At 39.4% G+C, this 27,982-nt stretch overlaps 3 protein-coding genes and 3 pseudogenes across 9 annotated transcripts; all 6 read right to left on the bottom strand.

The window, feature by feature from the left end:
- Positions 1-1,450: 1,450 nt before the first annotated feature.
- Positions 1,451-6,629, bottom strand: Ort (glycine receptor ora transientless). Of its 3 annotated transcripts, none has more exons than XM_077405105.1 (9): positions 6,345-6,629; positions 5,850-5,994; positions 5,597-5,679; positions 5,281-5,424; positions 5,122-5,204; positions 4,215-4,349; positions 3,790-3,890; positions 3,375-3,692; positions 1,451-2,823 (listed from the first exon to the last, which is right to left on the bottom strand). In XM_077405105.1, exons 1-9 carry the CDS (start codon positions 6,437-6,439, stop codon positions 2,674-2,676), a joined length of 1,254 nt encoding a protein of 417 aa, XP_077261231.1. In that variant the 5' UTR covers positions 6,440-6,629; the 3' UTR covers positions 1,451-2,673. The 3 variants fall into 3 exon arrangements, with proteins under 3 accessions (XP_077261231.1, XP_077261232.1, XP_077261230.1); XM_077405106.1 differs by having other exon boundaries at positions 1,451-2,856; positions 4,215-4,289; positions 6,345-6,628; XM_077405104.1 differs by having other exon boundaries at positions 1,451-2,856; positions 6,345-6,627.
- Positions 6,630-11,753: 5,124 nt separating this feature from the next.
- On the bottom strand, positions 11,754-12,604 carry LOC143896930 (protein lethal(2)essential for life pseudogene; annotated as a pseudogene).
- A 2,254-nt stretch (positions 12,605-14,858) lies between these two features.
- LOC143896912 (alpha-crystallin A chain-like) lies at positions 14,859-15,500 on the bottom strand. The gene has a single exon (XM_077405076.1). It carries the CDS (start codon positions 15,498-15,500, stop codon positions 14,859-14,861), a length of 642 nt encoding a protein of 213 aa, XP_077261202.1.
- Positions 15,501-17,609: 2,109 nt separating this feature from the next.
- Positions 17,610-19,233, bottom strand: LOC143896932 (protein lethal(2)essential for life pseudogene; annotated as a pseudogene). 2 transcript variants are annotated; one of them, XR_013256795.1, is made up of 2 exons: positions 18,432-19,233; positions 17,610-18,359 (listed from the first exon to the last, which is right to left on the bottom strand). The product of XR_013256795.1 is annotated as a protein lethal(2)essential for life pseudogene, transcript variant X1 (transcript). The 2 variants fall into 2 exon arrangements; XR_013256796.1 differs by having other exon boundaries at positions 18,455-19,233.
- LOC143896933 (uncharacterized) lies at positions 19,000-23,674 on the bottom strand. Its single transcript, XM_077405116.1, has one exon. It carries the CDS (start codon positions 23,516-23,518, stop codon positions 22,841-22,843), a length of 678 nt encoding a protein of 225 aa, XP_077261242.1. The 5' UTR covers positions 23,519-23,674; the 3' UTR covers positions 19,000-22,840.
- A 2,384-nt stretch (positions 23,675-26,058) lies between these two features.
- On the bottom strand, positions 26,059-27,775 carry LOC143896946 (protein lethal(2)essential for life pseudogene; annotated as a pseudogene). Of its 2 annotated transcripts, none has more exons than XR_013256801.1 (2): positions 26,951-27,775; positions 26,059-26,851 (listed from the first exon to the last, which is right to left on the bottom strand). The product of XR_013256801.1 is annotated as a protein lethal(2)essential for life pseudogene, transcript variant X2 (transcript). The 2 variants fall into 2 exon arrangements; XR_013256800.1 differs by having other exon boundaries at positions 26,929-27,774.
- Between the last annotated feature and the right edge of the window lie 207 nt (positions 27,776-27,982).

Genomic DNA, 27,982 nt, shown 5'->3' with positions numbered 1-27,982 from the left:
ATAAAGATCTCGCGGAAGAGATCAAGGGGGAATTTAAGTGTTCATGCATGTGTCGTTACTTCCGGGAAGCAGATAGCGAATTAATTATTTCAATCCGAGCATATATAATTATACTTCAGCAATACGATACTTCGGCCTGCTGCACGCAGTGCTCCCGATTCCCACCAATCTTCGATGACGTGTATCTTCGCGCGTGACGGAAGAGGACGGAAAGCGAACTGTCCTGGAAAGGCGAGACGAGGAAGAGAAGGCAATGGCATCCTGCTATCGTATGCCGGGCTACGTTGTACAGATAAGGCGGCCCACGCTATACGCTTCCTTCCTCCGCGATGATCCCACTTTCCGCTTCCCCCCCGCGCGAATGTACTGATTCGTTGTATCGGACTGTGTCCGCGACAACGGACAATTTCGCTTTTCGTCAAGAATTAATTTCTCATATTATACACATCGCAATTAATATAGTAGAGCGTGATATAGAGTTGTAGACCTAGTAGAAAAAAGCACACAAGTGTGTGTGTTAATTCAAAAAACTGTTTATACGAATCGTTCAATAATAGAGACATGTAAAATTGTATTCCACGACTTGTTTCCACTAAAATCTGCATAAAGACAGCTGTACTAATTCGTGATAGAACGATACAAATTACTATAGACGTGCTTTATACTAAAAGGATGTTTGTGCGGACTTGCGCCTTTTTTTCGAATTTACAATTAGTTTTATAATTGCAGCATCACTGTAAAGTGTTTATTTTGTATAATTTATAGAAATTTACACGTACACAAAGTAATTTTTTATTTTATTAATATCATATGCAATAAACTTATGATTCTTAATGTAAACTAAGATAAATAATTCTTACATAATAGATATTATTGTAAATCTTTTTTCATTGCCCAATATTATTCACCTAAATTTATCGTAATAGTCGTAATTATTGCAATCATATATCAATATATTGATACCGAGCAGTGAAACGAGGACAGAATGATATTTTAACGTCACTGGGGCGCTAACCTTCGTCTGTTTGTCGTGGTGCGTGGGTGCTACGATCCTGTCGTCGCAGTTGGTGGGGGTGGAAAGTAGGCGGAGAATAAAAGCCAAGAGATTCCCTTCTTACTGACGATGACTGTATTTCATAGTCTTGCTTAGCACCAATAGAGGGCACATGCGGCTATAATGATTCTCGCAATCGATCATTTTCTTTAATGATGGAACAGCTAGACAATGGTAACTAATTATACGAAGAATCTTTTAAAACAAAACTTGTAACTATATATATATATATATAATTCATTGTTCTTATTTAAATATCTTTTTTTTCAAAATGTTAAACAAAAATTAACAATCTTATCTATATTAACAAAAATAGTATAGCTACTGCTTGATACATATTAATCGATTAAGTTAATCGGGATTTGATTGAAATCGTTCTGACGGACAATAATCATGAACGAGAGAACATAATAGCTCTTTATTAGACACATTTTTAATGATACAGTTGTACAATAGAGACTTATGTCAAGAAACATTCATTGTTACAACTTTTCGATGGTTGATTTGATAATATTTATAAATCGTTAATCGACATATTATTTCGTATAAGAGACACATTAGATTACCGCGAATGACCGATAATATCTGTAAACTTTCTATTCGGCCTTTGAATTATGAGTTTTACGTAATGAACGAAGCGATACGATGAAGCTGAATAAACCTATTGCCACTTTCTAAATTCATTCGAATTAATATGCAACTTTACTGTACATCATTGTGCTCTATTATATTTAGGCGTAATCTCTTACTTATTCTCTGGGAAGTTTTACAAGTTTATTCGTGCATGACAAAAACATCCTTTGGAAAGCAAAATTCATGACGATGTATACGATTAATTAGTAATTAATTATAGTCGAAATGTCTAATTAGCAGAGAGAAGAAAGTAAATTTTTGCTTTTGAACGCTTTTGAATTATATGAGTGTTTGTTACATATCGTATTTTTGTCGAGCGGACGAAAAAAGTGAGCAATCAGAGAAAACATCTCGCGAGCGTGTCATGATAACAGGCAATGTTTTATAATAAAATTCTCTATCTTAAGAAAGAGTAAAAGAAGAATTAAAGTTTTCCGGAAGAGTAACATTTTAAAAAGATTAGGCATTTCTGCGTTTGTCACATTGTTATCGCTAAGTTTTATTGTTACTCGTGCCGTATCTTCAGATTTCCATCAGAATTTTATTAGTCGCGAAACCTTACTCCATTTTCATTCGATCGACATTATTATTACGATTGCAAATTTATCGCAGTGACAAATTTTTTCCGAAATATTTTATGGTTCTTCGTTTCTCCTGAAGTGTTTCCGGAGTATTCTCTGCGCTCGCAGAGAGAGAGAGAGAGAGAGAGAGAGAGAGAGAGAGAGAGAGAAAGAAAGAGCTTCAGAGCTCGTCACCTCATTCGTGCTCCTCTTGAAGTATCGCGCGATGTTTCCACGGACAGTGGCCTAGTTTACACCGGACCGTTTGATACGCGTGCCAAGTACTATATCCGTATCAAATCCGTATCGAATCTCGGGTTATCCCGGTGTAAACCGAGATTTGATACGAATTTGATACATAGTACATACTTGGTACGCGTGTCAAACGGTCGGTGTAAACTAGGCCATTGTTCCCGATGTCACTGTTTAAATATACTCGGCGAACATTATCCAATAGGTGACGTTCAGCACGGCGAACAGGAAAGGGAAGAAGAAGCGCGAGAAGCGGTCGATGTTCAGCGCCCGTATTCGCGCCCTTTGGGCCGGGGTGGGTCCAGGCGGTACAGTCGGCGATTTCTGCGATCGGCAGGATGACAACATTGCGTTTTCCTGCATGCGTGACAACAATCACAACTTGAACCGTCATCATGCAGACTGTCTCCCGTGCCTCGGAGAGAGCTGGACGCGATTTAAGGTGGACGAACGATGGTAGCGTTGCAAAATGTAACTACCGAGATCGTAAAATTTTCTTGAAATGACTCGATACGAATATTTCAGCATTTTATCCGTCGTTAATATTTTTTGAAGCTGCAAACCCGCTTCGAATAAATTTTCTTCAACGACAATGCTCTTGTTTTGTTTCTCTATTCGAGACACGGAAGTGGTCCGAAAGCAGAAGAGCCTGGAATCAATTTTAACAATCGTGATAAAACTATCTTTATCATCTCACAAAATAATAGTTTTCAGGCACTTTAAGGAGAATTTAACATTGTAATAATGCTTCTATGAGTTTTTATCAGACGTTTCTATCTCAGCCAATTGATTCGCGCAAGTATCATGATTATCTTTTGTTAAAATCAATTCTCAGGGCTCCCCGATCATCCATCCAGTCGCCATCCACGCGTTACCTTGGCAGCGGTATCGAAGATCTTGTCGAGCTTAGCCGAGTCCGCGGTCCTCGAGGACGGCGGCGGTGGCGGAGGCGCGGGTTTCGCTGCGGGCGCATCCGAATCGCCGAGAACGATGTTCACCAGACAATACTCCATCAGCGCCATGAACACGAACACCGTGCAGACTGACATGAAGGCGTCGACGGCCTTCAGGTATGAAACGGGCGGTAAGGAGGCCTGACTCTTGGCGTGCTGCGTGGAGAGGGTGAGCAACGAGGTGACTCCCAGAGTGACGCGGGCGGGCGCGGCCTCGGGTTTTATCCAGAACGACACCCACTGCGACATTTTTTTGGCGAAAAATACGGGATAAAGTCCACGAGGGTGGACTTTCGACGTTTTACGACGCGATAAGCTCTCACGACGCTTTACTCACCGACATGATGACGATCAAGCACGTCGGCACGTAAGTGTGAAACAGGTAATAGCCGAGACGTCGTTTCAGCACGAACACGACTTCGAGGCAAGTAAAGTTACCTGAAAGTTATGACGTAATTTTCAACGAAATATACCCATGCTCGGCATTTAGTACAGATTAAATTCAAGTGATATCAACGCATGGGCGGTCGGTCGAAGAATTTCTCACCCCTTGGAATATAACGCCGCCGCCGCCGCGCGAAAGCGTGCAGTTTCGAAACGGCAGAAAGTATTGATTAAAAGGGTTGATTGTAAAAAGATTGTCTCCATTGTGTGCTTTGATATGAGAGATAAGTTTACACGAAAATACGCCGAATACAACACGCGCAGCGTTATTCTTGAAGATATATAATAAAAGCAGTCATTTTTACGCGATTCACTTACCAGTGGAATAGACCTGTGTGCAGTCGGCCGTATAATTTTTAACGAGCTGGAGTTGGGGCAGCTCGATATTCTCATCTACAACAAGGGGAACGTCGGGATCCCACTGGAAGATCATTTCGTCCGTCGTGTGCGACACTGTCGATCAAGTTGTTTCGTTTTTTCGCGTGAGACATGAAATATGCGTGGTATTTGATTGACGTCGTAAATAATCTATTAATTACTCATCTAGTTAAGTAATTAGGTTTATAATTGATACGATACGAGGGTAAGTCAATAATTACCCGCACTCTATTTTTATAATTTAGCAAAACAACGGTAGAGAACGTACAATTACATCATTTTTCGACATAGTCCCCTTGCTTTTCAATGCGCTTCTTCCAGTGTTTTACAAGCTTGCATATATCCTCGAAAAAAAAAATAATTTTGATTTGTTTCTCAGTCATGTATGCACTTCTTGCACATACATATTGGTCCGTGGCAAGTCGACGACCTCTTAAAGCATCTTTAAATGGATCAAACGGATGATAATTCGAGGGTGTGAAATCTGGACTACATGCCGGATGCCATACTTCGAAACTCAATTTCTGAAACGTTTGAATAGTATGTGGACATGCATTGTCATGCAACAACAAAACATCTTTCGACAATAGGCCTCGGCGTTACCATCGCGATTACCATATGTTTGGTCCATTTAAAGATGCCTTAAGAGATCATTACGTTACCACAGATCAATATGTAGAGATTATGTTGAAAAATGTAATTGTACGTTCTCTACTGTTCTAATTATTGAAATAGAGTGCGGATAATTATTAAAAAACGGCATAGTTGTATTATAAAACGTAATTACACGTGTAATTTCCTAAAGTGTACTCTGGAGTAAATTCTTTTACAGATAAAGATGACTTACGACTTTCCATTTGCAGTTTACACTCTTGCGTATCGTGAGGATAGATCAGAAAATTCATGGCGCAAGAAAGTTTCAGAGTCAACCTGAAATCACCGATATTCTTGTATTTCACGCATATGGGAAACGCATATCCGTGATGAAAATTTTTCATAAACTCACTTCACCATGTAGAGAATGGTTTTGTCCTTATACAGCCACAGATAGTGATTCGGTATCGTCATTGTTTGAAAAGTCACCGACTTTGCGTTCTTAAAAAAGGAATCCGGCCGCCACATGTTTTTCAGCCAATCGACTTCTAATAATCTTAAATTTTGACACATATAATAATAAGTGAGATGAGAGATAACGATTAGTCACAAAAACTTTTAAAGAAATATGAAAATAAAATGTTTTTATGAACGCAACAAAAATATTCTGAATAAAAAAATACATAAATATAGAAAATTATCGAAAGTCCACTAATGAATTTATGTACCTATACTCGGACGTCATATTTTCTGGCAATCGAAGTCTATTGTCTTTCCACGTTTGGGCAAAGAAAATATCGGCGGCATACGTCTGTAAAGATTTACCGTTGAGATAATTATTTATTCGTACAAACAATAATTAATAAATGGATAATATGGAACCGCGTTTTGAAATTCTCATTAACAAGCGATTGGACTTACAATGTAAAAATAAATTTTGTAATTATATGTATTATATTACTTTTAAAATTATGCGTTTACCATTGAATTTTCGTCGATGGAATCGAGTCCCATCACGGTAACATGAAAATATACGACGGTTGCCTGGCCATCTTTCTTGGGAGGTCGCATTTTGTCATACAACTTAGGATCTTCGGGTAGGAGATCGAAAAATTCTAAACTTTTCCTGCAAAGCAAACATCGCGAACACTATCTTTGAAACATATAATTGAATGTGTTATTGGATGTGACATAATTTTTTTATTATACTGCGAATCCACTAGTTAATTATTTAAATAAGATAAATGCGATACATACGCTTCATTTATTAATAATAAATATAAATTTTTATCGATCAATGTACTAATAAGGCTTTTTAATCTCGTTATATAACAGGAAGAAAAGAGAGAGGGAGAATTTCACTTATTTTCTGAATTAATTGCTAAAAAGATACGTTTTTTTATTAAAGAATTTCTAATTTTCGTATATCAATCCTAAAACTTAGTTTTTGCAACGCTATATGACAAGTCTACTTACTGAGCATTCGCGGCACGACCGAAAAGTAGAAGGAGCAAGACGGACGAGAGCGTCGCGGAAGACATGCCGCCTCCGTGTGTCTCCTCCATGGACATACTTTCGCGTTAACGCATTTTCGCGAAGATCAAAACGGCACACAAAAAGGAAAAAAAATCCTTCACTTGGGACGAGGTGGAAGAAAAAAAGGGAGAAAAAGAAGAAGAGAAAAATATAAGAGTCTCGAAGTAATCCGGAAGCGGGGTGCCCCGAATTTACGAGGACGCGCAGTCGACGACTGAGTTCTTGAAACGACTTTGTCAAATCTGCAGAATCCTCATCGTTGCGTATAGACGAGCTCCCTACGACGACGTGGGGGTGGTGCGGGTGGTGGTGGTGCCGGTCGTGGTGGTGGCTGTAAAGGTGATGTGTAACAGTGGCAATACCTTCCTGCCAACCAATCCCACCTCCTCCTCCTCCTCCTCCACTTAACGGAGGCACAGAGGGAAGAAGTACTGGCGGTAAAAGAAGGGGTAACTCTCTCTCGCTCATGACGTACGATGGATAGAATCTGGAGTATCGCGAGCTGGATCGGCGAGAGGAAGAAGGGTGGTAAGAGACGGTGGTAAATCCCCCGCGGGATACCCCGTGTCATCGGTTTACCTCAATGCGGCATATCAGCGTCGTCATATCGCGGCGGATTTGTATTCGTAAATTCTCCTGGCGTTTTCGCACAATCGCGAAACACGTTTACAAGTCTCTTTTTTTTTATTCCTCTTATCCGGGATTAAATTCCTGAGATTTCCAGATTTTTTTTTCTTAATTTATTGCATTTTCTAATTTTTTCTGATCACGTCTCGCTGATACTTCACGATTTAATTCCTTTTAGGCATATTCGGGAAAAAATTTGTTGATCGCGACGAAAAATTCTCGAATTAAGGTAAAATATATTGGAAAAGTGCAGTATAAACGAAACCTCCCTATTTTCGCCAAGAAAAAAATCTTCAAATTGGTTAAAGAAAATTTATGAGATTAAAACATACTTCAATTTATATAGGCAATTATTATTATGCAATAAACTGTGTCAGAAGATGCTCTTATTATTGAATAATGTTAATAAATAAAAAATGTTTCAGCTGTGATATTTGGAGGCAGACAATGCACCGTTCATGTCTTCCTGCGTCTCTTCTCATTGGACTCTCTCGCCGAAAAAACCCTGACAGAGAGGCGCTAACTACCACGCAATTTGAAGTCACCGGTATACATCGCTCAATATATCGATCCCCGAAAATTGTGCCACGAATAGAAAGGTACGTGTTCGTCTCGCTCGTACGGTGTCGAGTGGCCACTTATCGAAAGAGTATACACACGCGTCGATGTGTACGTGTGCGTGCAGATGCAAAATCCCGCGACTGTGCGCGTACGTATATGCATGTACGGGTGCAAAATATAACGGAAACACGGTACACGGAAGGTAGAAGACAAAAGGGAGACATAAGTTGCGAAAGAAGACGCATATTTAAAGCATAAGATTAAAACTCAATAAAAATAAAAAAGGATGCTGCATTCGATTTCTCTTCGTTTTTTTCATATAACTCGTCGTCGCGAGATTCACGTTGATTCAGTCATTTCCACCTTGGAGCTGGGTCCTTCTCCGCTCCGTGGCCTGAAAGCAATCACTTTATTCGCGATCTCATTAGTAGCAACGTAATTAATTTGTGTCGCGATTGAAGGTGCAATTTTTACTCGTATTACCCGCGACCTCATGATCTTCATACTTTTACGTGTATCGCTCCTTAATCAAGTACTCTCGACAATAAAATTCTTCATTCAGCATCTCCACTCGAGATATATTCAGAATCTCGAAATTATGGAGACGAAAAGCTCTTAATTTTATTTCAAATTTAGGACATTTTCTTTAGAGACTTTCTACGTGTATAAATACATGCGTTAACAATCATTTTTAATGCTTAAATTAAACATCTGTCCGCTAATTTAATTTGTTCGAGATTCAATATTCGGTCTCTTACCCAGTCTCTTAAATAATTTGACGTATGCGTACGCGTGGGCGTTAACTAATTATTTTTAAATAATTAAATTTACAATGCCGATACTTTGGCGAACTATCGTAAATTGGTGTCTCTCCTCGTGGGTAATTATTAATGCGCTTTTTCCCGAACCGCAACAATCAGGTCATCGGGCCTGGAACAGCATTGGGAATAACTGTGCCGCACCACTCGACGTGCTCCTCGTACAGTTCGTTTCCTGGCGCATTCTCCCATCCCTCGCGCGACGACTGCACTGCACATCTATCGATATCGTTACTACATCTCTCGCGCGCACGGCTTTTAAGACTAACGGACATTTACGCGTTGCCGCAAACACTCGTGCGTCGTATTTCCTGCGCGAAGGAAAACAGTCGGACACATTGGAAGAAAAAAGAAGAATAAGGAAAGATCCTTCAGAAATATCGATCTGGGTAAGAACAACTTTCATTCTGTGCGTCTCCGTGTTTGGAACGTTTAGTGCATGTCTAACTGACTACTTCGATAAGAAGATACGATTTTCTTCTCTCTCTCTCCCTCTCTCTCACTTTTGTCGAATAGTCCAGATAAATTACGAAAGAAAATTATAAACTTACGTTTATTATATTGTGAATTACACTTGCGTATATATGAGTCTTACTATGTGAAACAAAAAAATAACTTAAGAATAAAATGTGATGGAAAAATAAGAGATACCTGTGCCAAGATAATTTTATTATCCTGTTAGCTGGAGCAAAAAAAAACCAAGTTAAACAGCGTAATTCTTTCTGATTAATTGGAAACACATATTACGTATATTGATGGCGTATAAAAAGAAAGTATCGCAAAGAAAGATTATCGTCGCACGTAACTATCGATGGCTCGGTGAACGACGGCAAAATCGATCACAAGTGTGCTGGCAGAAGCTCTCCGATATCGCTCGGTTAAGAGAGTGATTACGTCAAAGTTTTCGTGACATCATTTGAAGCATCGTTGTGTCAAATGTTCGGCACAGCGATGACTCCGGGAGAAAGTCTCCAAAAGACGGAAACTGAAACGAAAGAAATGCGTCTCGTCAGAGACCAAAAAGACAAGAAAAAAAAAAGAAGAAAGACGAGATATGAGAGCTGTAAAGCATCTCCCCGAGAAATACGCTTGTAAATTAGACGTTTCCTCTTAATTGTTTCTTCTTTCGACGATCCTTCCCGCATCGCATTTCTTATTAATTAGTATAGCGAAATTCGCGAACGAGACACACGCGTTTCGCAACGTACGAGTTCTCGTGCTTCTTTTTTCTTTTTTTTTTTCCGCGAACGTCAGCTGGAGGCGCTTTCGGTACAGGGAGGAGTGCGGAAACCCGGAGGAGAGGAAAGGGTGAAAGAGAGGGAGAGAAAGGTGGTTGAGAGATCGGAGTGTCGAGGTAGCGCCGAGGAAGAGGGGAGGTCCCGCGGGGTAGTCGGAGACGATGCACGATAAGCACGCTCCATCCCCTTTCCCTGACCTCAGGCTGTCTCTCCGCGTTTTGCGCGCTCGACTCGAGACCAGAAGTGTCCACTCACACCACCGCACCGTCATCCGCCTATTATTTTCGACCGACTGCCGATCGTCGACTGCAACTGCCGACGTAGGGGATTCTTCTTTGCGTGTCCGCTACGCGGTTTGCCGGCGTTTCGGGATTATTTACAGATTCGTTGTTTGACTCGCGATCGTTTTGGTTATTCGTAATCATCATACTCATCTTGTTCGTCACACAGATGCGTGACTTATCTGGATTATCGTTCCATGTTGCGCAGCAATAATTGAATTACAGACTCGGACAAGAGTCTGAAAATATTCATTTATTAATTTTCATATTGATTAATTGTTATTAATTATTAATTAATTTGAATTCGTACGATACAAAAATAATTCAGAAAATTTACGTATGCGAAAATAATAGCGTTTGCTACTTTTTTGTTACGTCTATAGGTTGAAAGTATATTGTATACGTCTATATGATAAAATGTCAGTCGCATCTCTTTGATATAGATTTGATTTTCTTTCTAACAAACGTATGAAATAGCATAATCTATAACTACTTGGGCATTATATTTTTTAAATCCTAATATCCATTAAAATATTGCATTGCCATTGCGCAATAAAATGAAAAATTTTAAACGCACTGCTATAAATTTAGCTTCTACTTTTAAACATATATGTATTATTTATTAGAGAGATAATGGGAACAGCTGTTTATTCCGCATACCCAATAATATAAGTTGAATAGAAATAGACTTCTGAATATATATACACTGACAGAATACAGTTACTGGATGGATCGCTTTAAATTCTGAATCTATATTATCTTATGATACATTTGTCACGTTGATAATTCGAGATATACTTTTATCGACAGTGGCAAAAATAGATACGCATTGTCAATCCTAAAACGCGGACGTAGATAACAGTATAGCCTATAGGCTCGCTTTATCCGTGATTCGCGACTCTTTCCAAGAGAGGTCTCTGTAATCGCTCTTTTGTGACGATCAGTAGGGATTTTTCGAGAACATTCTAGAATAATCTAGAAGGACTAAATAAAGACAGCTATGTTAGATAAGGTCTTCTCTGTCGTTCGGCCCCTACCAAAATCCTAAAACTCATCTTCGTCTCGACTGTCGCGAAACAACCGTCACCACCTGACACATGATTATTTTTATGCTTCCTATACAATTCCAGCGAAACTTGAATTTATCGTGCATTGTCCTTTTATTTTCAAATGCAAACGGTTAATTCTACACGAAAGGATCAATGAAATGAGAAAGAAAATAAAATAAAGACGAGATATCACACAGCTATCAAGCTTAATCATCATGAATTATAAATTACATGTCATTATATTATGCGAATCGTGTCATTTCGAATACAACGATAAGAGGATTAAAGCATACAGGCACTGTCAAGATCGAACTGAGGAAGAAATAAAATAAAATGAACACAATGTACATTATCAAACTTGATTATTACGAATTATGAATTATACGTCACTATATTATGAACTGCTATGTTAAATACAACGATAAGACTGTTAAAGCACGCATAGGCACTGTCAAGATCAGAGAGAAAATAAATAAAATAAAGACGATGTACATTATCGAACTTAATTATTACGAATTATGAATTATACGTCACTATCTCACTATATTACGAATTGTCATTTCAAATACCTTAAACGAACTTTCAGCATTCGAAAAGTACTCTTCAATTTACATCTCTTGCTTACTAGCTTACTACCGTTACTTAACTCACTGATAATCCGATAATCCTGTCTAATCCAACAATACGCTAATTCCGTCAATACAATTTCTAGTAGGAGATTCTCTCCAAGGAATACGGAATAGATCAAAGGGACATGAAAGATCGAGACATTCGATTTCAGTTTCGCCGAATAATTTATTCGATTTATTCCATTATCTCACAAAAAGAAAAAAGATAAAGATAAATGCAAACACACGAATGTTTCTGACCTTACGTAAGAAAGGAACGATACGCTTGAACGTTAAGAATACTACAATGAACATAAACATAAAATATAAGAACGTTTCAAGAAACACACACTGTATAATGTATACACGTTATATACGATTAAGTCTTTTTTTTTATACGTCCGCGCGGCTCCACTTTTTACTTCTTCTTCTCCTGAGCCTTCTCCTGCGCCTTTTCCTGCGCCTTCTCCTGGATCGCCGGCTTGCCGGTGTGCTGAATCTTGATCGCCCGCTCGTTCTTCACCTTCGGCTGGTCCTTCCTGGGCGCGGTGATGCTCAGCACGCCGTCGGACGACAGGTTCGATGTCACCTGATCGATATCGCACTGTTCCGGTATCATGTACTTGCGGACGAACTGCCGCGAGATCCAGCCGTGCTCGTCCTGCTTCTCCTCGTGTTTGGCCTCGACCACCACGCACTTGTCCACGACCTTGACATTGATCTCCTCCGGCTTGAACTGCTGCACGTCCAGGACCACCTGGAACTTGTCCTTGTCCGCCTTGACGGTGGAGATGCCGCCGTCCTCCCTGCTGCGCAACAGCTCGCCCCAGGGCCGGTAATAGGCCAAGGGTGACACGCGTAGACGCCGGTCGCGTTGCGGCAGCGCGAAACGCTCGACGATGTTCGGGTGCGTCAGTTGGTCCGGGTGAATGCCCAGGCCGAAGTTCTGGTCGAAGAGCCGGTGCGGGTAGTCCAGGTCCTCCCACCAGTCGGAGAACAACAACGGTACCAGAGACATGCCGACTCCTTCTTCGTTTTCCTCAGGAAAGACTCGAAAGAGACGTGAGAAATATATCTCAAGCGAAATATCGTCGGTAAGATGAGATGACTTGTCGTCAAGCCGGTTCGCTGTCCAGCAACGGATTCGCTTTGAATGGTTTAAGGCTTTGATTCGCACCGATCACACTCGCGATCGTTTTCTGTCTGTCGTCCACGGCGCGCGCCGCGTGTTTTATAGCAGTGGCAATCGTGCGCGACGCGCGCATGCGCGTAGGGCGAGCCGGCTCAGGCGGCCGCGAATGTGCTCGATGCGCCGGCCGGCGAATCTGTCGCGGACTTTCGAGAACGTTCACGAATCGATACGCGCGCGAGCAGGGGTAGGGTTCGAAAACAAACTCGAAGTTTCGCGATCGCGCTTACACATTTCCGTCTCGCGGTTACGTCCTGCTCCTCTTCGGGAATCTTCGTTACCGTATCGCGCGGTGACTTGAAAGTGGCAAAAATCTCGCCGGCTTCGAATTTCGACGCTACAAAGAGAATGAACGACGAGACCGTTTTAAATTCGCGACAATATAGACGCCGGCAGTTGGATTCAACGGAAATATACCGGTTTCGATTCTTTACAGTAGAGTAATCATAAAGCTGATTTGCTAGAAATTATCATTGGACGTATACATATAAACAAATAAGTCAATGCTGTAAAAGAACTGGGTTAATTAATGACGCAACAGGTGTTGCAGATTATAATTTTTTTTTTAAACGAAAGTCTGGGCAACAATTCTGTTCTTATATGTGCGCTGTATGTGCGCAAATTCAAGGTTTCTATAATATTTGCTTCTACGGAAGTGCGCGCAAGTGATAAAAATACAAAACGTTTAAACGAACATTTTAACGAACGTTTTAACAAATTTCTGAAGGCTGAAAGAGATTACATCTTTTTACTACTTTTTTGTCTTTTTAACGTTTCTCTCATTTTACACTTGTATTTTTACACCTACAGCTGACGATTTTATTTTTATTATTATCAATGCATATAATGTATCTATTATTATTTTTATATTATTATTGATCTAATTATTATATGCGCGCATGTTGCGTTGATATATAGTGAATAATACCTAATATATTATTCTGTCAAATTAAATATATGTTTAAGTAGTTAAACATTTTAGTCGATGAGATTGTTTAAAAAAATATATAGGAAAAAGAAACAATTGTGAAAAAGAAATAATAGATTTTTTTAACCTTTAATTGATAAGATAAAAAAATTGGTGGTGAAAATTTTTTTTAGATGTCACGCTAATTGTTTCTTTTCTTTTATGAAAGGATTTTTTTAAAGATTTTATTTTTTTTATCCAAGAACACGAAGAGTACAAGACAAAATATTGCATTAAAATTTTTAATTATTTATTCATATTAATTTAAATAAAAATTAGAACACAAACTGTGAATTTTGGTATCTGATTTCATTTAATTTTGTTAAGAATTAGTTTAGAACAAAAACGTTTCTTTCGATAAAAAATTTTTTTCCTCGCAACTTTTCTACTTACAAATTGATTAAAAACCTATTATAGAGGTATAAAACAGACAGGCATTTTAAACGACAAACATTTTCAAAAGATTTAGTATAAAAGTGTTACGTACGCAATTAGATCATTGGCCGGAATTTATAGTCGATTCTTATTTCAAGACGGTCTTAAGTATAATGTCTTAAGAATCTTAAGATGCTGATACGACTCTGTGATTGGTTCATGACACCTTAATATTGTGCTTAAGATGGTCTTAAATATAAGAACCGACTGTGAATACCAATCGTTGATCCTTATCCTACAATCAGGATTCGCTGAATTGCGTTTTTCCTTAATTTACCGTAAGCTGTTGCATTGAAATTTGATACAGCAAGCAATTTTTATTGATCCTTTTTTTAGAAATTCGAATTCTCTGAATCGTTATCGTTAGGCCTGTTCGTTTTCGCCGCACTTCTGAACTAGTCCAATAAAACTTAGAATAAAAGAAAATTATTTTATCATCGATATAAAAACACACGCAACTAAATTTCTCTCAAGGATGGATTAGTATGGCACTATATATATATATATATAATCGGTAATATATATACACTAAAAAAAAGTATAATATACTATACAATGTAACTACAATAAAATAAGGAATGTATTACAGTTATAGCCAACAGAGCGAGGAACGTAGTTTTGTAGGAGTAAGTGCAAAGTGTAAAACAACAAAATTACATATCAAAAACGTAATTCAGTCTATCATTTTTCGGGCTTCGGTCCTGTTTCCTGTGCCTGCGTCGCCGTCACTTCCTCCCGAATTACCTCGTTGTCCTCCGACTTCCTCTCGATGGCCGGGACCGTTTCGGACTCGCCAGCCTCTTTCTGGTCGTTAGGAGGAACGGCTGGCTTTCCAGTCCGCTCGATCTTGATCACTCTCTCGTCCTTCGGCTTCAACGGCGCCGTGATTCTCAGGCGACGACCGTTGCTCGATAACGTGGCCTTTATCTGGTCCACTTCAGCGCTACAGGGCAGCGGAAATTGTTTGACAAACTGCCGGGACAAGTCGTTGCCGTCTTTCGTCGCCTCGTGCTTGCCCTCGACGATCACCCAACGGTTCACGATCTTGACGGTGACCTCCTCCGGCTTGTAAATGTTCACGTGTGATAGGTTGATCGTGAAGACATTGTCCTCAAGGCCCGTGGTACTGGAGATACCCAGCTGATGTCTTAATCTCAGCGCGGCGTACACCCACGAGGGTGAGTCCGGTATGTCGCGCCGGTTGTCGCTATCGACGAGGTCTATACGAGAAGTTAAGTTTTCCGGTCGGTCCAGCGAGCTGACGGGTGCGCCCAGGACCAGATGCATTTGGCTGTACAACAGCGGCAGGAGGAACAAACCCATTGCGTCGTCGATGGGTTCTCTGCTTGCTTATACGAATCGGTTATCTCGATTTCACAGCTTCGTCGAAGACACCAGCGTGCTACGTGCTGCCCGCTGCTTGCGTAGGAATCAATGCCTCGTGTACTCGCACAGGAATTTCAACAATTGACACTGGTCCGTCGTTGCGACCGCTATTTATGTCAGACGGTTTTCGGCATGGGTGGGGGGACTGGGGAGGTACGTTTCATGACGTTGCAGGGCTTCGAGAAATTATCGCGAATGGAAACTGCACTATCGTAGTTAAAATAGATCCTCCACCAATTGTATCTTTCTACTGTTTGTCGATAGCTATTTGGTTCGAACTTCAGCGTTATATATTGTAATCGTTATCTAAATATTTTCGCTCACGAACACTTTGAAAAATCCTTGATCATTCGACAACGCGTACTTATGAACGCTGAACGTTCGCGTCATTCACGTGCAACAAGCGTGTTTAAAATATCGAATATTTTAGAACTCGTTACAGGATGAATCATTTCTACCGCGGTCTCATCATAAATCGTTTCAAGAAAACGAGACATTTGAAAAGAAATAAATATTCGGATAATAAAAGTTTATTAAATTTGTTTAATTTTCTAATGACTTCTAATATAATTAACAAAAGACTAACGCAGTCCGCATCAAATGATGAGTGGATATATCGGAACAAATTTGCGAAATTTCAATTTGGATTTTTTTCTTTGAATAAAATTCTCTTGCCTTCAACGACAGCACAATTTGTACATTTTCAGTTCAATCAACACATATTCATTATTAATATCCACATTGCACGCTTATATATACCCATTTGTTTCACTTACACATTTTCTACTTGCGTTTTTCGTTCTTTTCAATGCCAAAATATATATTTACTATATTTCATGAAAAGAGAGGAGAACCCTATGCATGGAGTATAAGTAAAACGAATAGCTTTCAGATTTACACAATAGGCATCTGCATAATGCCTCTTTTCTCTTTTCATCTTTTTTGTCAATCGTACATTCAGGGGAGATGTGCACATTTTCATGAAGACTATAGATAACACGCATGTTTAAAAGACATCGTAAAAACATTTTTTAGACATCTTTTAGATATACGTATACGTGTCTAAAAGACATCTTTCTGACGTGTCTGCTATCCGGGTTGATAAAAGATAGTTGAGAATAGGGCCTATGTCTTGACCAGTCTTGACCATCATGGCACTAAAAGAGTCATTAACATCGAGACTACTTGAGTGCCAGTCGGCATATCAAGTTGAAGATATAATGTACCCTTGAAATTTAAGAATCTAAGAAGCTGACAATAAACTATCTGCTAAAAGAAGTCGAGTCAGAAATTGAGTCAGAAATAAAAGAAAATGTACACAGGATATAATAAGCTAATAAATTTCAGAACGCTGTTATTATAGATTATCATGTATGTACGTTACAGTTTGTATGAATTGTAGGAAAATTTCTGTTTTGCGTTATGACCTTATGACAGTTAAATTTAATATAACTACAACGTTATAAATAATATATGTATATAGAATTCCTATATAAGTACATGTGTAATTTAGTATGTAGAAATTTTGTACTTTTTAATTACAATGATTACACTTTAATTTTATGTAATAAAACTTTGTCGTACAAGTTTTTTAATTTTCTTCTAATCGACATCGGTATATAGAAAAAAAACGAGGGAAAGAAGAGATTTATATATATTTACTGTAACTTTTTAATTTTTTGTATCACATATCGTTGCGATTAACTTCATTTTCTTAACCTCCATTTGAAACTAATCAAGCAGTTTTGTTATCCAGCATTTTTTGCTTCGTAAGATTATAAGTTCTCCTTTCTCAATCGTTAAATTACTTTAAATCGAAGATTTTTAACACTTATCAAAGCTTCTGCTAAAGAAAAATAAATTATAAGCTAAAGAATAGACATCCTATGGTTCTAAAATAACGCGAAATAGAATAAGTTACTTCATAGAAAACTTCTCGAACATAAGTAAATATGTATACATTGATAAACGTGACTATATCAATGAGATAAAGGAATAAGGAAGTGGTAAGTTGAATAGGGTGATAATAAAATGACACCATTATAATTAAAAAAATATTTTATATGTATTTGACAAATAATCGCAGTCTCACATCAGTTTTACAATCATTAATTTTCTATGTTCCAGACAAAAACAAAAACTTTATACTTCTTTTCACCTAACACTAACTATAGAACTTTTATTCGCGCGCGCGAGTACACCTAATAATAAACACATCCTAGCTCATGTATCCTATCTTATTACAGCACAGAAATCGATGAAACTAAATTTCAATAAAAAATAAAAAATGGAGCAATTTATGAAATTGAAAATTACGTTTTCTAATTTATGTTAGTAGTTAATTTAGGAGTAGTAAATATTATTGTTTCGACGACAGTCCGTTAAAAATTACTAATTAATTGAATAATCTTTAAATAAATGCATTGTATGGACTTAGAAACGCCCTCCTATAAAAGTAATCGTAACTTCAATCATATCACTCACAAGGACTAACTTGCAAAATAGACCGATATCAAGTTCATACATCTCTAACGGTCGATAGATCTATCGCACGTCCGTAGGATTATACACAGGAACATAATATTGATTTAACGAACAATATGAACACTTAATACTTCGAAGAAGCACCACCTGGAAGTCATCCTTGCTGATGACGGGCGATGGATTCACGCAACGCTTGATCGCCAGCTTCAACATGTCCCTGAGCTCGTCCAATTCGTCACACCGTTGCGGTATCGGTCTCAGGCTGACACTTTCAGCCGACACCGGCAGCCATTTCGGTGAACGTTAAGAATACTACAATGAACGTAAAATATAAGAACTTTTCATAGAAACACACACTGTATAATGTATACACGTTATATATACGATTAAGTCTTTTTTTTTTATACGTTCGCGCGGCTCCACTTTTTACTTCTTCTTCTCCTGAGCCTTCTCCTGCGCCTTTTCCTGCGCCTTCTCCTGGATCGCCGGCTTGCCGGTGTGCTGGATCTTGATCGCCCGCTCGTTCTGCGCCTTCGGCTGGTCCTTCCTGGGCGCGGTGATGCTCAGCACGCCGTCGGACGACAGGTTCGATGTCACCTGATCGATATCGCACTGTTCCGGTATCATGTACTTGCGAACGAACTGCCGCGAGATCCAGCCGTGCTCGTCCTGCTTCTCCTCGTGCTTGGCCTCGACCACCACGCACTTGTCCACGACCTTGACATTGATCTCCTCCGGCTTGAACTGCTGCACGTCCAGGACCACCTGGAACTTGTCCTTGTCCGCCTTGACGGTGGAGATGCCGCCGTCCTCCCTGCTGCGCAACAGCTCGCCCCAGGGCCGGTAATAGGCCAAGGGTGACACGCGTAGACGCCGGTCGCGTTGCGGCAGCGCGAAACGCTCGACGATGTTCGGGTGCGTCAGTTGGTCCGGGTGAATGCCCAGGCCGAAGTTCTGGTCGAAGAGCCGGTGCGGGTAGTCCAGGTCCTCCCACCAGTCGGAGAACAACAACGGTACCAGAGACATGCCGACTCCTTCTTCTTTTTCCTCAGGAAAGACTCGAAAGAGACGCGAGAAATATATCTCAAGCGAAATATCGTCGGTAAGATGAGATGACTTGTCGTCAAGCCGGTTCGCTGTCCAGCAACGGATTCGCTTTGAATGGCTTAGGCTTTGATTCGCACCTATCACACTCGCGATCGTTTTCTGTCTGTCGTCCACGGCGCGCGCCGCGTGTTTTATGGCAATCGGGCGCGACGCGCGCATGCGCGTAGGGCGAGCCGGCTCAGGCGGCCGCGAATGTGCTCGATGTGCCGGCCGGCGAATCTGTCGCGGACTTTCGAGAACGTTCACGAATCGATACGCGCGCGAGCAGGGGTAGGGTTCGAAAACAAACTAGAAGTTTCGCGATCGCGCTTACACATTTCCGGCTCGCGGTTACGTCCTGCTCCCCTTCGGGGGAATCTGCGTTGTCGTATCGTCGTATCACGCGGTGACTTAAAGCGGCAAAATCTCGCCGGCTTCGAATTTCGACGCCACAAAGAGAGTGAATGACGAGACCGTTAATTCGCGACAATAGACCCCGGTAGTTGAATTCAATGGAAATATACCGGTTTCGATTCTTCATAGTAGAGTAATTATAAAGGGTCGTGTTCTTAGAGATCTGAGGGACATGAGACCTAAGGGAGATCTCAGGCAAAAATAAATGACATTTTCGAACAGTCTGGTCGAGAAGCTTCGATCAGCTGATCGAGAAATTACGCCGCGCCACGCGCCAGTCTGATCGAGAAATTACGACGTTTTATTTCGAATGGATGAGTCGTAAAACGGATATGCTAAAAGAAGCTGAAACTTTTGATTTCGAAAGACTGCGACTATTAATGAACTATTTGATATTATAAAAAATATTGATTTAATCTGATAAGAGCGGATACGAACGATATGATTGAATGTAATATTATAATATTATGCAATCATGCAACCGATCCTCTTCTCGAATCTATTCGAGTTAAATTAAATGATTTGCTAGAAATTATTATTGGACGTATACACATAAACGAATAAGTCAATGCTGTAGAAAAGAAGAATTGGGTTTAATGACGCAACAGATTGTGTTCAATTATGTTGCAGATTATCTTTTTTTTTTTTAAACGGAAGTCTGGGCAACAATTCTATTCTTATATGTTTCTATTTGCTTCTACGGAAGGGCCCGATTACCTGTCACGGCAAGTGATAAAAATACAAAACGTTTTAACGAACGTTTTAACAAATTTCTGAAGGCTGAAAGAGATTACATCTTTTTACTATACTTTGTCTTTCAAACGTTTCTCTCATTTTACACTTGCATTTTTACACCTACAGCTGACGATTTTATTTATATTATTATCAATGCATATAATGTATCTATTATTATTTCTATATTATTATTGATCTAATTATTATATGCGCGCTTGTTGCGTTAATATATATAGTGAATAATAATATATTATTCTGTCAAATTATATATATTTTTAGAAGTTAAACATTTTAGTCGATGAGATTGTTTAAAAAATTATACGGGAAAAAGAAACAATTTAAAACACAGTTTTTTAATTGTAAGTCGAGAATGTTTTGCTACCTGGAGACCAGCGAATATTTGTCTACTTAATCTCGCTGCGCGATGTTTTGGGTCCGTATACATAAACAGTGCGGCGAGAGAGAGAGAGAGAGAGAGAGAGAGAGAGAGAGAGAGAGAGAGAGAGAGAGAGAGAGAGAGAGAGAGAGAGAGAGAGAGAGAGAGAGAGAGAGAGAGAGAGAGAGAGAGAGAATCTCTGTTCAACTTCTGCTGAATATTGTCGAGTCAATCGCAGAAATACGGAAATACCTGAAATTTAATTCGGCAGTAACAGCTGTTTTATTTTATTATACTTTTCGAATCGATATGACCTAATAAAACGCTTCATCGCTAAAGCGACGCTTCTGGATTTTTCCTGTCATTATATATAGACAGTTACGTGGCACTGTTTGCAAAGCATATGTTTGCACTAAATAATAAACATAGATAAAATAATGATAAGTATCAAGGTGATGTTGGAGTCTAGAAGTCTAGACTAACAATAAATGGAATCGACGGCACTTATTCTGCTTATTCATAATACGGTCGCACTTCTAAAACATATAACTAAATTTTCTTGTCATTATTTCAACAAATAGTGTAAATAGACTAATTGCTTTTAAGTAGAAAAAAAATTGAAAGTGGCGCTCGTATAATAAGTACCAAATCGATTATCGTTCTTAAATTTTAAATGATCCAACTGCAGATGTCGAATTATTTCACGGACGAAACGATTGTTGCATAAATAAAGTATTAAAAAATTCTCGGATTCGGTAGATTTTTCTACAAATAAAATCTCTTTTTCTATACAAATATATTACTTAACGATAGAACGATTGGCATATATCATTGGCACGATAACCATCGTGATTTCTCATCTTATTTTTCGTCACAGCCAAGCAAATTCTAAAAACTTTTAGAAATATCGTTTCATGTTTCTCGCATTCCCCACATAGCATGCATAACAAAAAGACGTCCAGAAGATATCCTATCTCCTAAATATATCTTGGGTCTTTTTTTTTTGTTATTATCTAACACTATTCTTAAATGATATTGTTATATTTTGTTACTTGCAGCAGAGAAATATGTATATATAAAATTTATTAAAAATATGTATCGTGTGAACATTATTTTGATTATTATTCTCGATGAGTATTTATGACTCAGCTGATGGAGCTGATGAGCATCATATCGCAAGCAAGCTTAACTTGACCTCGATCGACAAAACGATATTTATAGAACGAACTCTAGTAAATCTGCGGGGTAAGGACTTACGGAGAGTCGCACCTCAGAGACTATTTCTGCGTTCTATTTTCGTTTAGTATAAAGTAGAGCCTTCTCGCGCTGCTTCTGCGTATTTACTGCAATTAGTAATTAATAGCCGACGGACACATACACTCGTCTGCCTTTTTTTTCTATAGACAGACAAAGGGAGATGCGAGATGCGCTCAACTGCGTTTCTTGTTATTTACCGTAAGCCACTGGATTGAAATTTGATATAGCAAGCAATTTCTATTGATCCTTCTTTTAGAAATTCGATTTCTCTGAAACGTTATCGAGAGGCCTGTTTGTTTTCGCTGCACTTCTGACCTAATGCGATAAGTTAGAATGAAAGACAATATGTTTGTTTCATTTTAACTTATTCCACTATGTTGCATTAGTTCAGAAGTGCAGCAAAAACGAACAGTCCGATTATTAGCAGTTTAAACATACTCGCACAGTGTGAATGTATAAGAAAAATTATGTAGGAATATGCGCGTATATTTTTTTGTATTATGTAAATATGATTTCTATTAATCAAACATAACATTATCTGAACGATATGAAGGAACTAAATAATAACGTTGGATGCTGATAAAAACTCGTTTATTTTATCATCAATATAAAAACACACAACTACATTTCTCTCAAGGATGGATTAGTATGGCACTAAGCATCTCATATATATATAATCGGTAATATATATACAATAAAAAAAAGTATAATATATACTATAATACAATGTAACTACAATACAATAAGGAACGTATTATATAGCAAACAGAGCGAGGAACGTAGTTTTGTAGGAGTAAGTGCAAAGTGAAAACAACAAAATAACGTATCAAATAGAACGAAAAAAAAAGATTCCGTGTAATTCAGTCTCATTTTTCAGGTTTCGGTCGTGCTTCCTGTGCCTGCGTCGCCGTCACTTCCTCCCGATCTATACCTCGTTGTCCTCCGACTTCTTCTCGACGGCCGGGCCGGCCGGGACCGTTTCGGACTCGCCAGCCTCTTTCTGGCTGTTAGGAGGAACGACCGGCTTTCCAGTCTGCTCGATCTTGATCACTCTCTCATCCTTCGGCATCGGTTTCAACGGCACCGTGATTATCAGGAAGCCGTCGTCTTTCGTGGCCTTTATCTGGTCCACTTGAGCGAGACTGGGTAGCGTATATCTTCTGACGAACTGCCGCCGGGTAAAGAAGTTGTCTTTCGTCCTCGGCTCGAACGCCTCGACGACCAACGAACGATACACCACCTTGACGTTGACCTCATATATAGGATTCACGGGAAGGGTTATTTTGAAGACGTTGTCGTCAAAGTACGTGTGATTCGTATCCCTGATCACGTGATCGAGGACGTGATATTGTTGTCGATGCCTATTGTTCATCAGCACTTTCAGCCCAGCTTTCAGCAGGTTGGCCCCGAAGTCCGCCCAGGGTCTGAAGAAGTCCAGTACCTCGCGGTCGAAACTGGCGGTAGGGTAGTAGCGATCGGGAACGCGAGAGGTTAAGTCTTCCGGTCGGACAAAGCTCGGTTTACCGAGATTTAGGTTCAGCGAGCCGACGGGTGCGTCTAGGCCCAGATGGAGATTCGAGAACAACAGCGGCAGGAGATACATGACGTCGATGGGTTCTCCACTTGCTTATACGAATCGATTATCTCAATTTCACAGCTTCGTCGAAGAGACTAGAGCGCTTGGGTAGGATGCAATACCTCGTGTACTCGCACAGGAATTTCAATAACTGACACGGGTCCGTCGTTGCGACCGCTATTTATATGTCAGGCGGTTTTCGGCCTGGGTGGGAGGACTGGGGAGTAGTGGGGAGGTACGTTCCATGACGTTGCAGGGCTTCGAAAAATTACCGCGGATGGAAGTTGCACTCTCGTAGTTAAAATAGATCCTCCGCCAATTTGCTCAACCCTCTACCCGCACAATAAACGGTGAATGAACGGAGATGTGCTCAATTGTCCCTTTCTGCTGTTTGTCGATAGCTATTTGGTTCGAACTTCGGCGTAGTTAAGAATCTCCATCGATTTATCTTCTCGCATATGTCAGAAAACGTCCACAGGGTATAATAACAGGGTATACATCATAACAAATGTTTCATTAATAATCTGTTTTATCTCAATAGGCTATATATGTATTAAACATTTTGTGCAGATTTAAAAAGGTCTAAACTGAAAAAGGGAGGTTGTGTGTGGCATCTCTATTAAAAAAGAACATTTTGAAGAACGAAACTGAGGCACGTGACACAGAAAAGTATGACGCAATTCATGACGGTTAAACGAGTCGAGATGACGTGCAAAGTGAACACGATGATTGAATGCGCAAAGGTGTTACGGAAATGGTATATAACCATTTGTTTAACAATATCACGTACATACATCATCGTATGTATGTACAAAGAATAGAAAGCAAATATGCAGGTTTGGTCAGAAAATTGCATTGTCGATTGCACGTCAATAGTTGCGAATTACGTGAAGTTCCATAACAATTTTTTAATAATATTTATATATATTAGCTAAGATTTATACGTTGATTTTCTTATTATTATGTATTTAAAAAAAAGTAATATAAAATATTGAAGTTCAATGCGCTAGAATGCTAGGCGTAAGAAATAATAAAATGCCAAATAAAATAATACACATCATTAATACCCTTATCTGCAGAAACTTGCCAAGAAACATTATATTTGAATCGTTATCTGAATATTTTCGCTCACGAACACTTTGAAAAGTCCGTGATCATTCGACAACGCGTACTTATGAACGCTGAACTTCGTCATTCACGTGCAACAAGCGTGTTATAAAATATCGAATATTTTAGAACTCAGTACATCAGGATGAATCATTTCTACCGCGGTTTCATCATAAATCATTTCAAGAAAACGAGACATTTGAAAAGAAATATTCGGATAATAAAGTTTATTAAATTTGTTTAATTTTCTAATAATTTTTAACATAATTAACAAAAGACTAACGCAGTTTGCATCAAATGATGAGTGGATAACATTTGCGAAATTTTAATTTGGATTTTTTTCTTTGAATAAAATTCTCTTGTCTTCAATGACAGCGAAATTTGTCCATTTTCAGTTCAATTAACACGTACATATTGCATTATTAATATCCACATTGCACGCATATATATACACCCGTTTGTTTTACTTGCACATTTTCTACTTACGTTTTTCGTTCTTTTCAATGCCCAAATATATATAGACATCTATCAGAAATGTGTGCTATCCGGGTTGATAAAAGATAGTTGAGAATACAGCCTATATCTTGACCAGTTTTGACCATCATGGCACTAACAATAAGTTAATCAAAAGCTACAGAAGAGACACGAAGGAAGGAAAGAGTCATTAATATCGAGACTACTTGAGTGCCAATCGGCATGTCAAGTGGAAGATATGTAACCTTGAAAAGAAGTCGAGTCAGAAATAAAAGAAACTGTACAGGATAATGAACTAATAAATTTCAGAACGCTGTTAGATTATCATGTATGTATGTACGTTACAGTTTGTATACTTATATGAATTGTAGAAAATTTTCTGCTTTGCGTTATGACCTTATGACAGTTAAATTTAATATAACTACAAAGTTATAAATAATATGTATATATAATTTCTATAAGTACATGTGTAATTTAGTATGTAGAAATTATGTACTTTTTTAATTACATTTTAACTTTATGCAATAAAACTTTGTCGTACAAGTTTTTTAATTTTCTTCTAATTGACATCGGTATACAGAAGGAAATGAGGGAAAGAGAAGAGATTTATTTACTGTATTTACTTTTTAATTTTTTGTATCACATATCGTTGCAATTAACCGAACATTTGCTTAAACTAGATTTGAAATTAATCAAGCACAGTTTTATTCATCTTTTGCTTCGTAAGATTAAGTTCTCCTTTCTCAATCGTTTAATTACTTTAATTCGAAGATTTTTTACACTTATCAAAACTTCTGCTAAAGAAAAATAAATTATAAGCTAAAGAATAAAGACATCCTATGGTTCTAAAATAACGCGTAGAATAAGTTACTTCATAGAAAACTTCTCGAAAATAAATATGTATACAATGTTAAACGTGATGTCAATGAGATAAAGGAATAAGGAAGTGGTAAGTTCAATAGGGTGATAAAATAACACCATTGTAATTAAAAAATAATTTTATATGTATTTGACAAATAATCGCAGTCTTACATCAGTTTTACAATCATTAATTTTCTATGTTCCAGACAAAAACAAAAACTTTATACTTCTTTTCACCTAACACTAACTATAGGACTTTTATTCGCGCGCGCGAGTACACCTAATAATAAACACATCCTAGCTCATGTATTATCCTATCTTATTGTGAAAGTTTGTGATACAATTTCAGTAGTAAATCTTCCGTTTAGCTACCCCAGCACAGAAATCGATGAAACTAAATTTCAATAAAAAATAAAAAATGGAGCAATTTATGAAATTAAAAGTTACGTTTTCTAATTTATGATAGTAGTTAATTTAGGAGTAGTAAATATTATTGGTTCAACGACAGTCTGTTAAAAATTACTAATTAATTGAATAATCTTTAAATAAATGCATTGTGTGGACTTAGAAATGCCGTCGTATAAAAGTAATCGTAACTTCAATCATATCACACACAGGGACTAACTTGCAAAATAGACAGATATCAAGTTCATACATCGCTAACGGTCGATAGATCTATCGCACGTCCGTAGGATTATACACAGGAACATAATATTAATTTAACGAACAATATGAACACTTAATACTTCGAAGAAGCACCACCTGGAAGCTGATGACGGGCGATGGATTCACGCAACGCTTGATCGCCAGCTTCAACATGTCCCTGAGCTCGTCCAGTTCGTCACGCCGTTGCGATATCGGTCTCAGGCTGACACTTTCAGCCGACACCGGCAGCCGTTTCGGTGAACGTTAAGAATACTACAATAAACGTAAAACACAAGAACGTTTCACAGAAACACACATTGTATAATGTATACATGTTACATGTTACATACGATTAAGGCTTTTTTTTTATACATTCGCGCGGCTCCACTTTTTACTTCTTCTTCTCCTGAGCCTTCTCCTGCGCCTTTTCCTGTGCCTTTTCCTGCGTCTTCTCCTGGATCGCCGGCTTGCCGGTGTGCTGGATTTTGATCGCCCGCTCGTTCTGCACCTTCGGCTGGTCCTTCCTGGGCGCGGTGATGCTCAGCACGCCGTCGGACGACAGGTTCGATGTCACCTGATCGATATCGCACTGTTCCGGTATCATGTACTTGCGGACGAACTGCCGCGAGATCCAGCCGTGCTCGTCCTGCTTCTCCTCGTGCTTGGCCTCGACCACCACGCACTTGTCCACGACCTTGACGTTGATCTCCTCCGGCTTGAACTGCTGCACGTCCAGGACCACCTGGAACTTGTCCTTGTCCGCCTTGACGGTGGAGATGCCGCCGTCCTCCCTGCTGCGCAACAGCTCGCCCCAGGGCCGGTAATAGGCCAAGGGTGACACGCGTAGACGCCGGTCGCGTTGCGGCAGCGCGAAACGCTCGACGATGTTCGGATGCGTCAGTTGGTCCGGGTGAATGCCCAGGCCGAAGTTCTGGTCGAAGAGCCGGTGCGGGTAGTCCAGGTCCTCCCACCAGTCGGAGAACAACAATGGTACCAGAGACATGCCGACTCCTTCTTCTTTTTCCTCAGGAAAGATTCGAAAGAGACGCGAGAAATATATCTCAAGCGAAATATCGTCGGTAAGATGAGATGACTTGTCGTCAAGCCGGTTCGCTGTCCAGCAACGGATTCGCTTTGAATGGCTTAGGCTTTGATTCGCACCTATTACACTCGCGATCGTTTTCTGTCTGTCGTCCACGGCACGCGCCGCGTATTTTATGGCAATCGAACGCGACGCGCGCATGCGCGTAGGGCGAGCCGGCTCAGGCGGCCGCGAATGTGCTCGATGCGCCGGCCGGCGAATCTGTCGCGGACTTTCGAGAACGTTCACGAATCGATACGCGCGCGAGCAGGGGTAGGGTTCGAAAACAAACTCGAAGTTTCGCGATCGCGCTTACACATTTC

Source organism: Temnothorax americanus, unplaced genomic scaffold, assembly GCF_048541705.1.
Source record: "Temnothorax americanus isolate GAGA-0224 unplaced genomic scaffold, ASM4854170v1 Scaffold2, whole genome shotgun sequence".
In the NCBI taxonomy this organism is placed as follows: Eukaryota; Metazoa; Arthropoda; class Insecta; order Hymenoptera; family Formicidae; genus Temnothorax; species Temnothorax americanus.
This window is presented reverse-complemented; position numbering and strand designations above follow the sequence as displayed.

Excerpts from the sequence above, each read along its gene's own strand:
- LOC143896912 (XM_077405076.1), bottom strand. The coding sequence starts at position 15,500 with ATGGGTTTGTTCCTCCTGCCGCTGTTGTACAGCCAAATGCATCTGGTC.
- LOC143896933 (XM_077405116.1), bottom strand. The coding sequence starts at position 23,518 with ATGTATCTCCTGCCGCTGTTGTTCTCGAATCTCCATCTGGGCCTAGAC.
- Ort (XM_077405104.1), bottom strand. The coding sequence starts at position 6,439 with ATGTCCATGGAGGAGACACACGGAGGCGGCATGTCTTCCGCGACGCTC. Across the intron at positions 5,680-5,849 it reads CCATCGACGAAAATTCAATG|ACGTATGCCGCCGATATTTT; the intron begins GTAAACGCATAA and ends AAATCTTTACAG. Across the intron at positions 4,350-5,121 it reads TAAACTGCAAATGGAAAGTC|TGTCGCACACGACGGACGAA; the intron begins GTAAGTCATCTT and ends CTTGATCGACAG.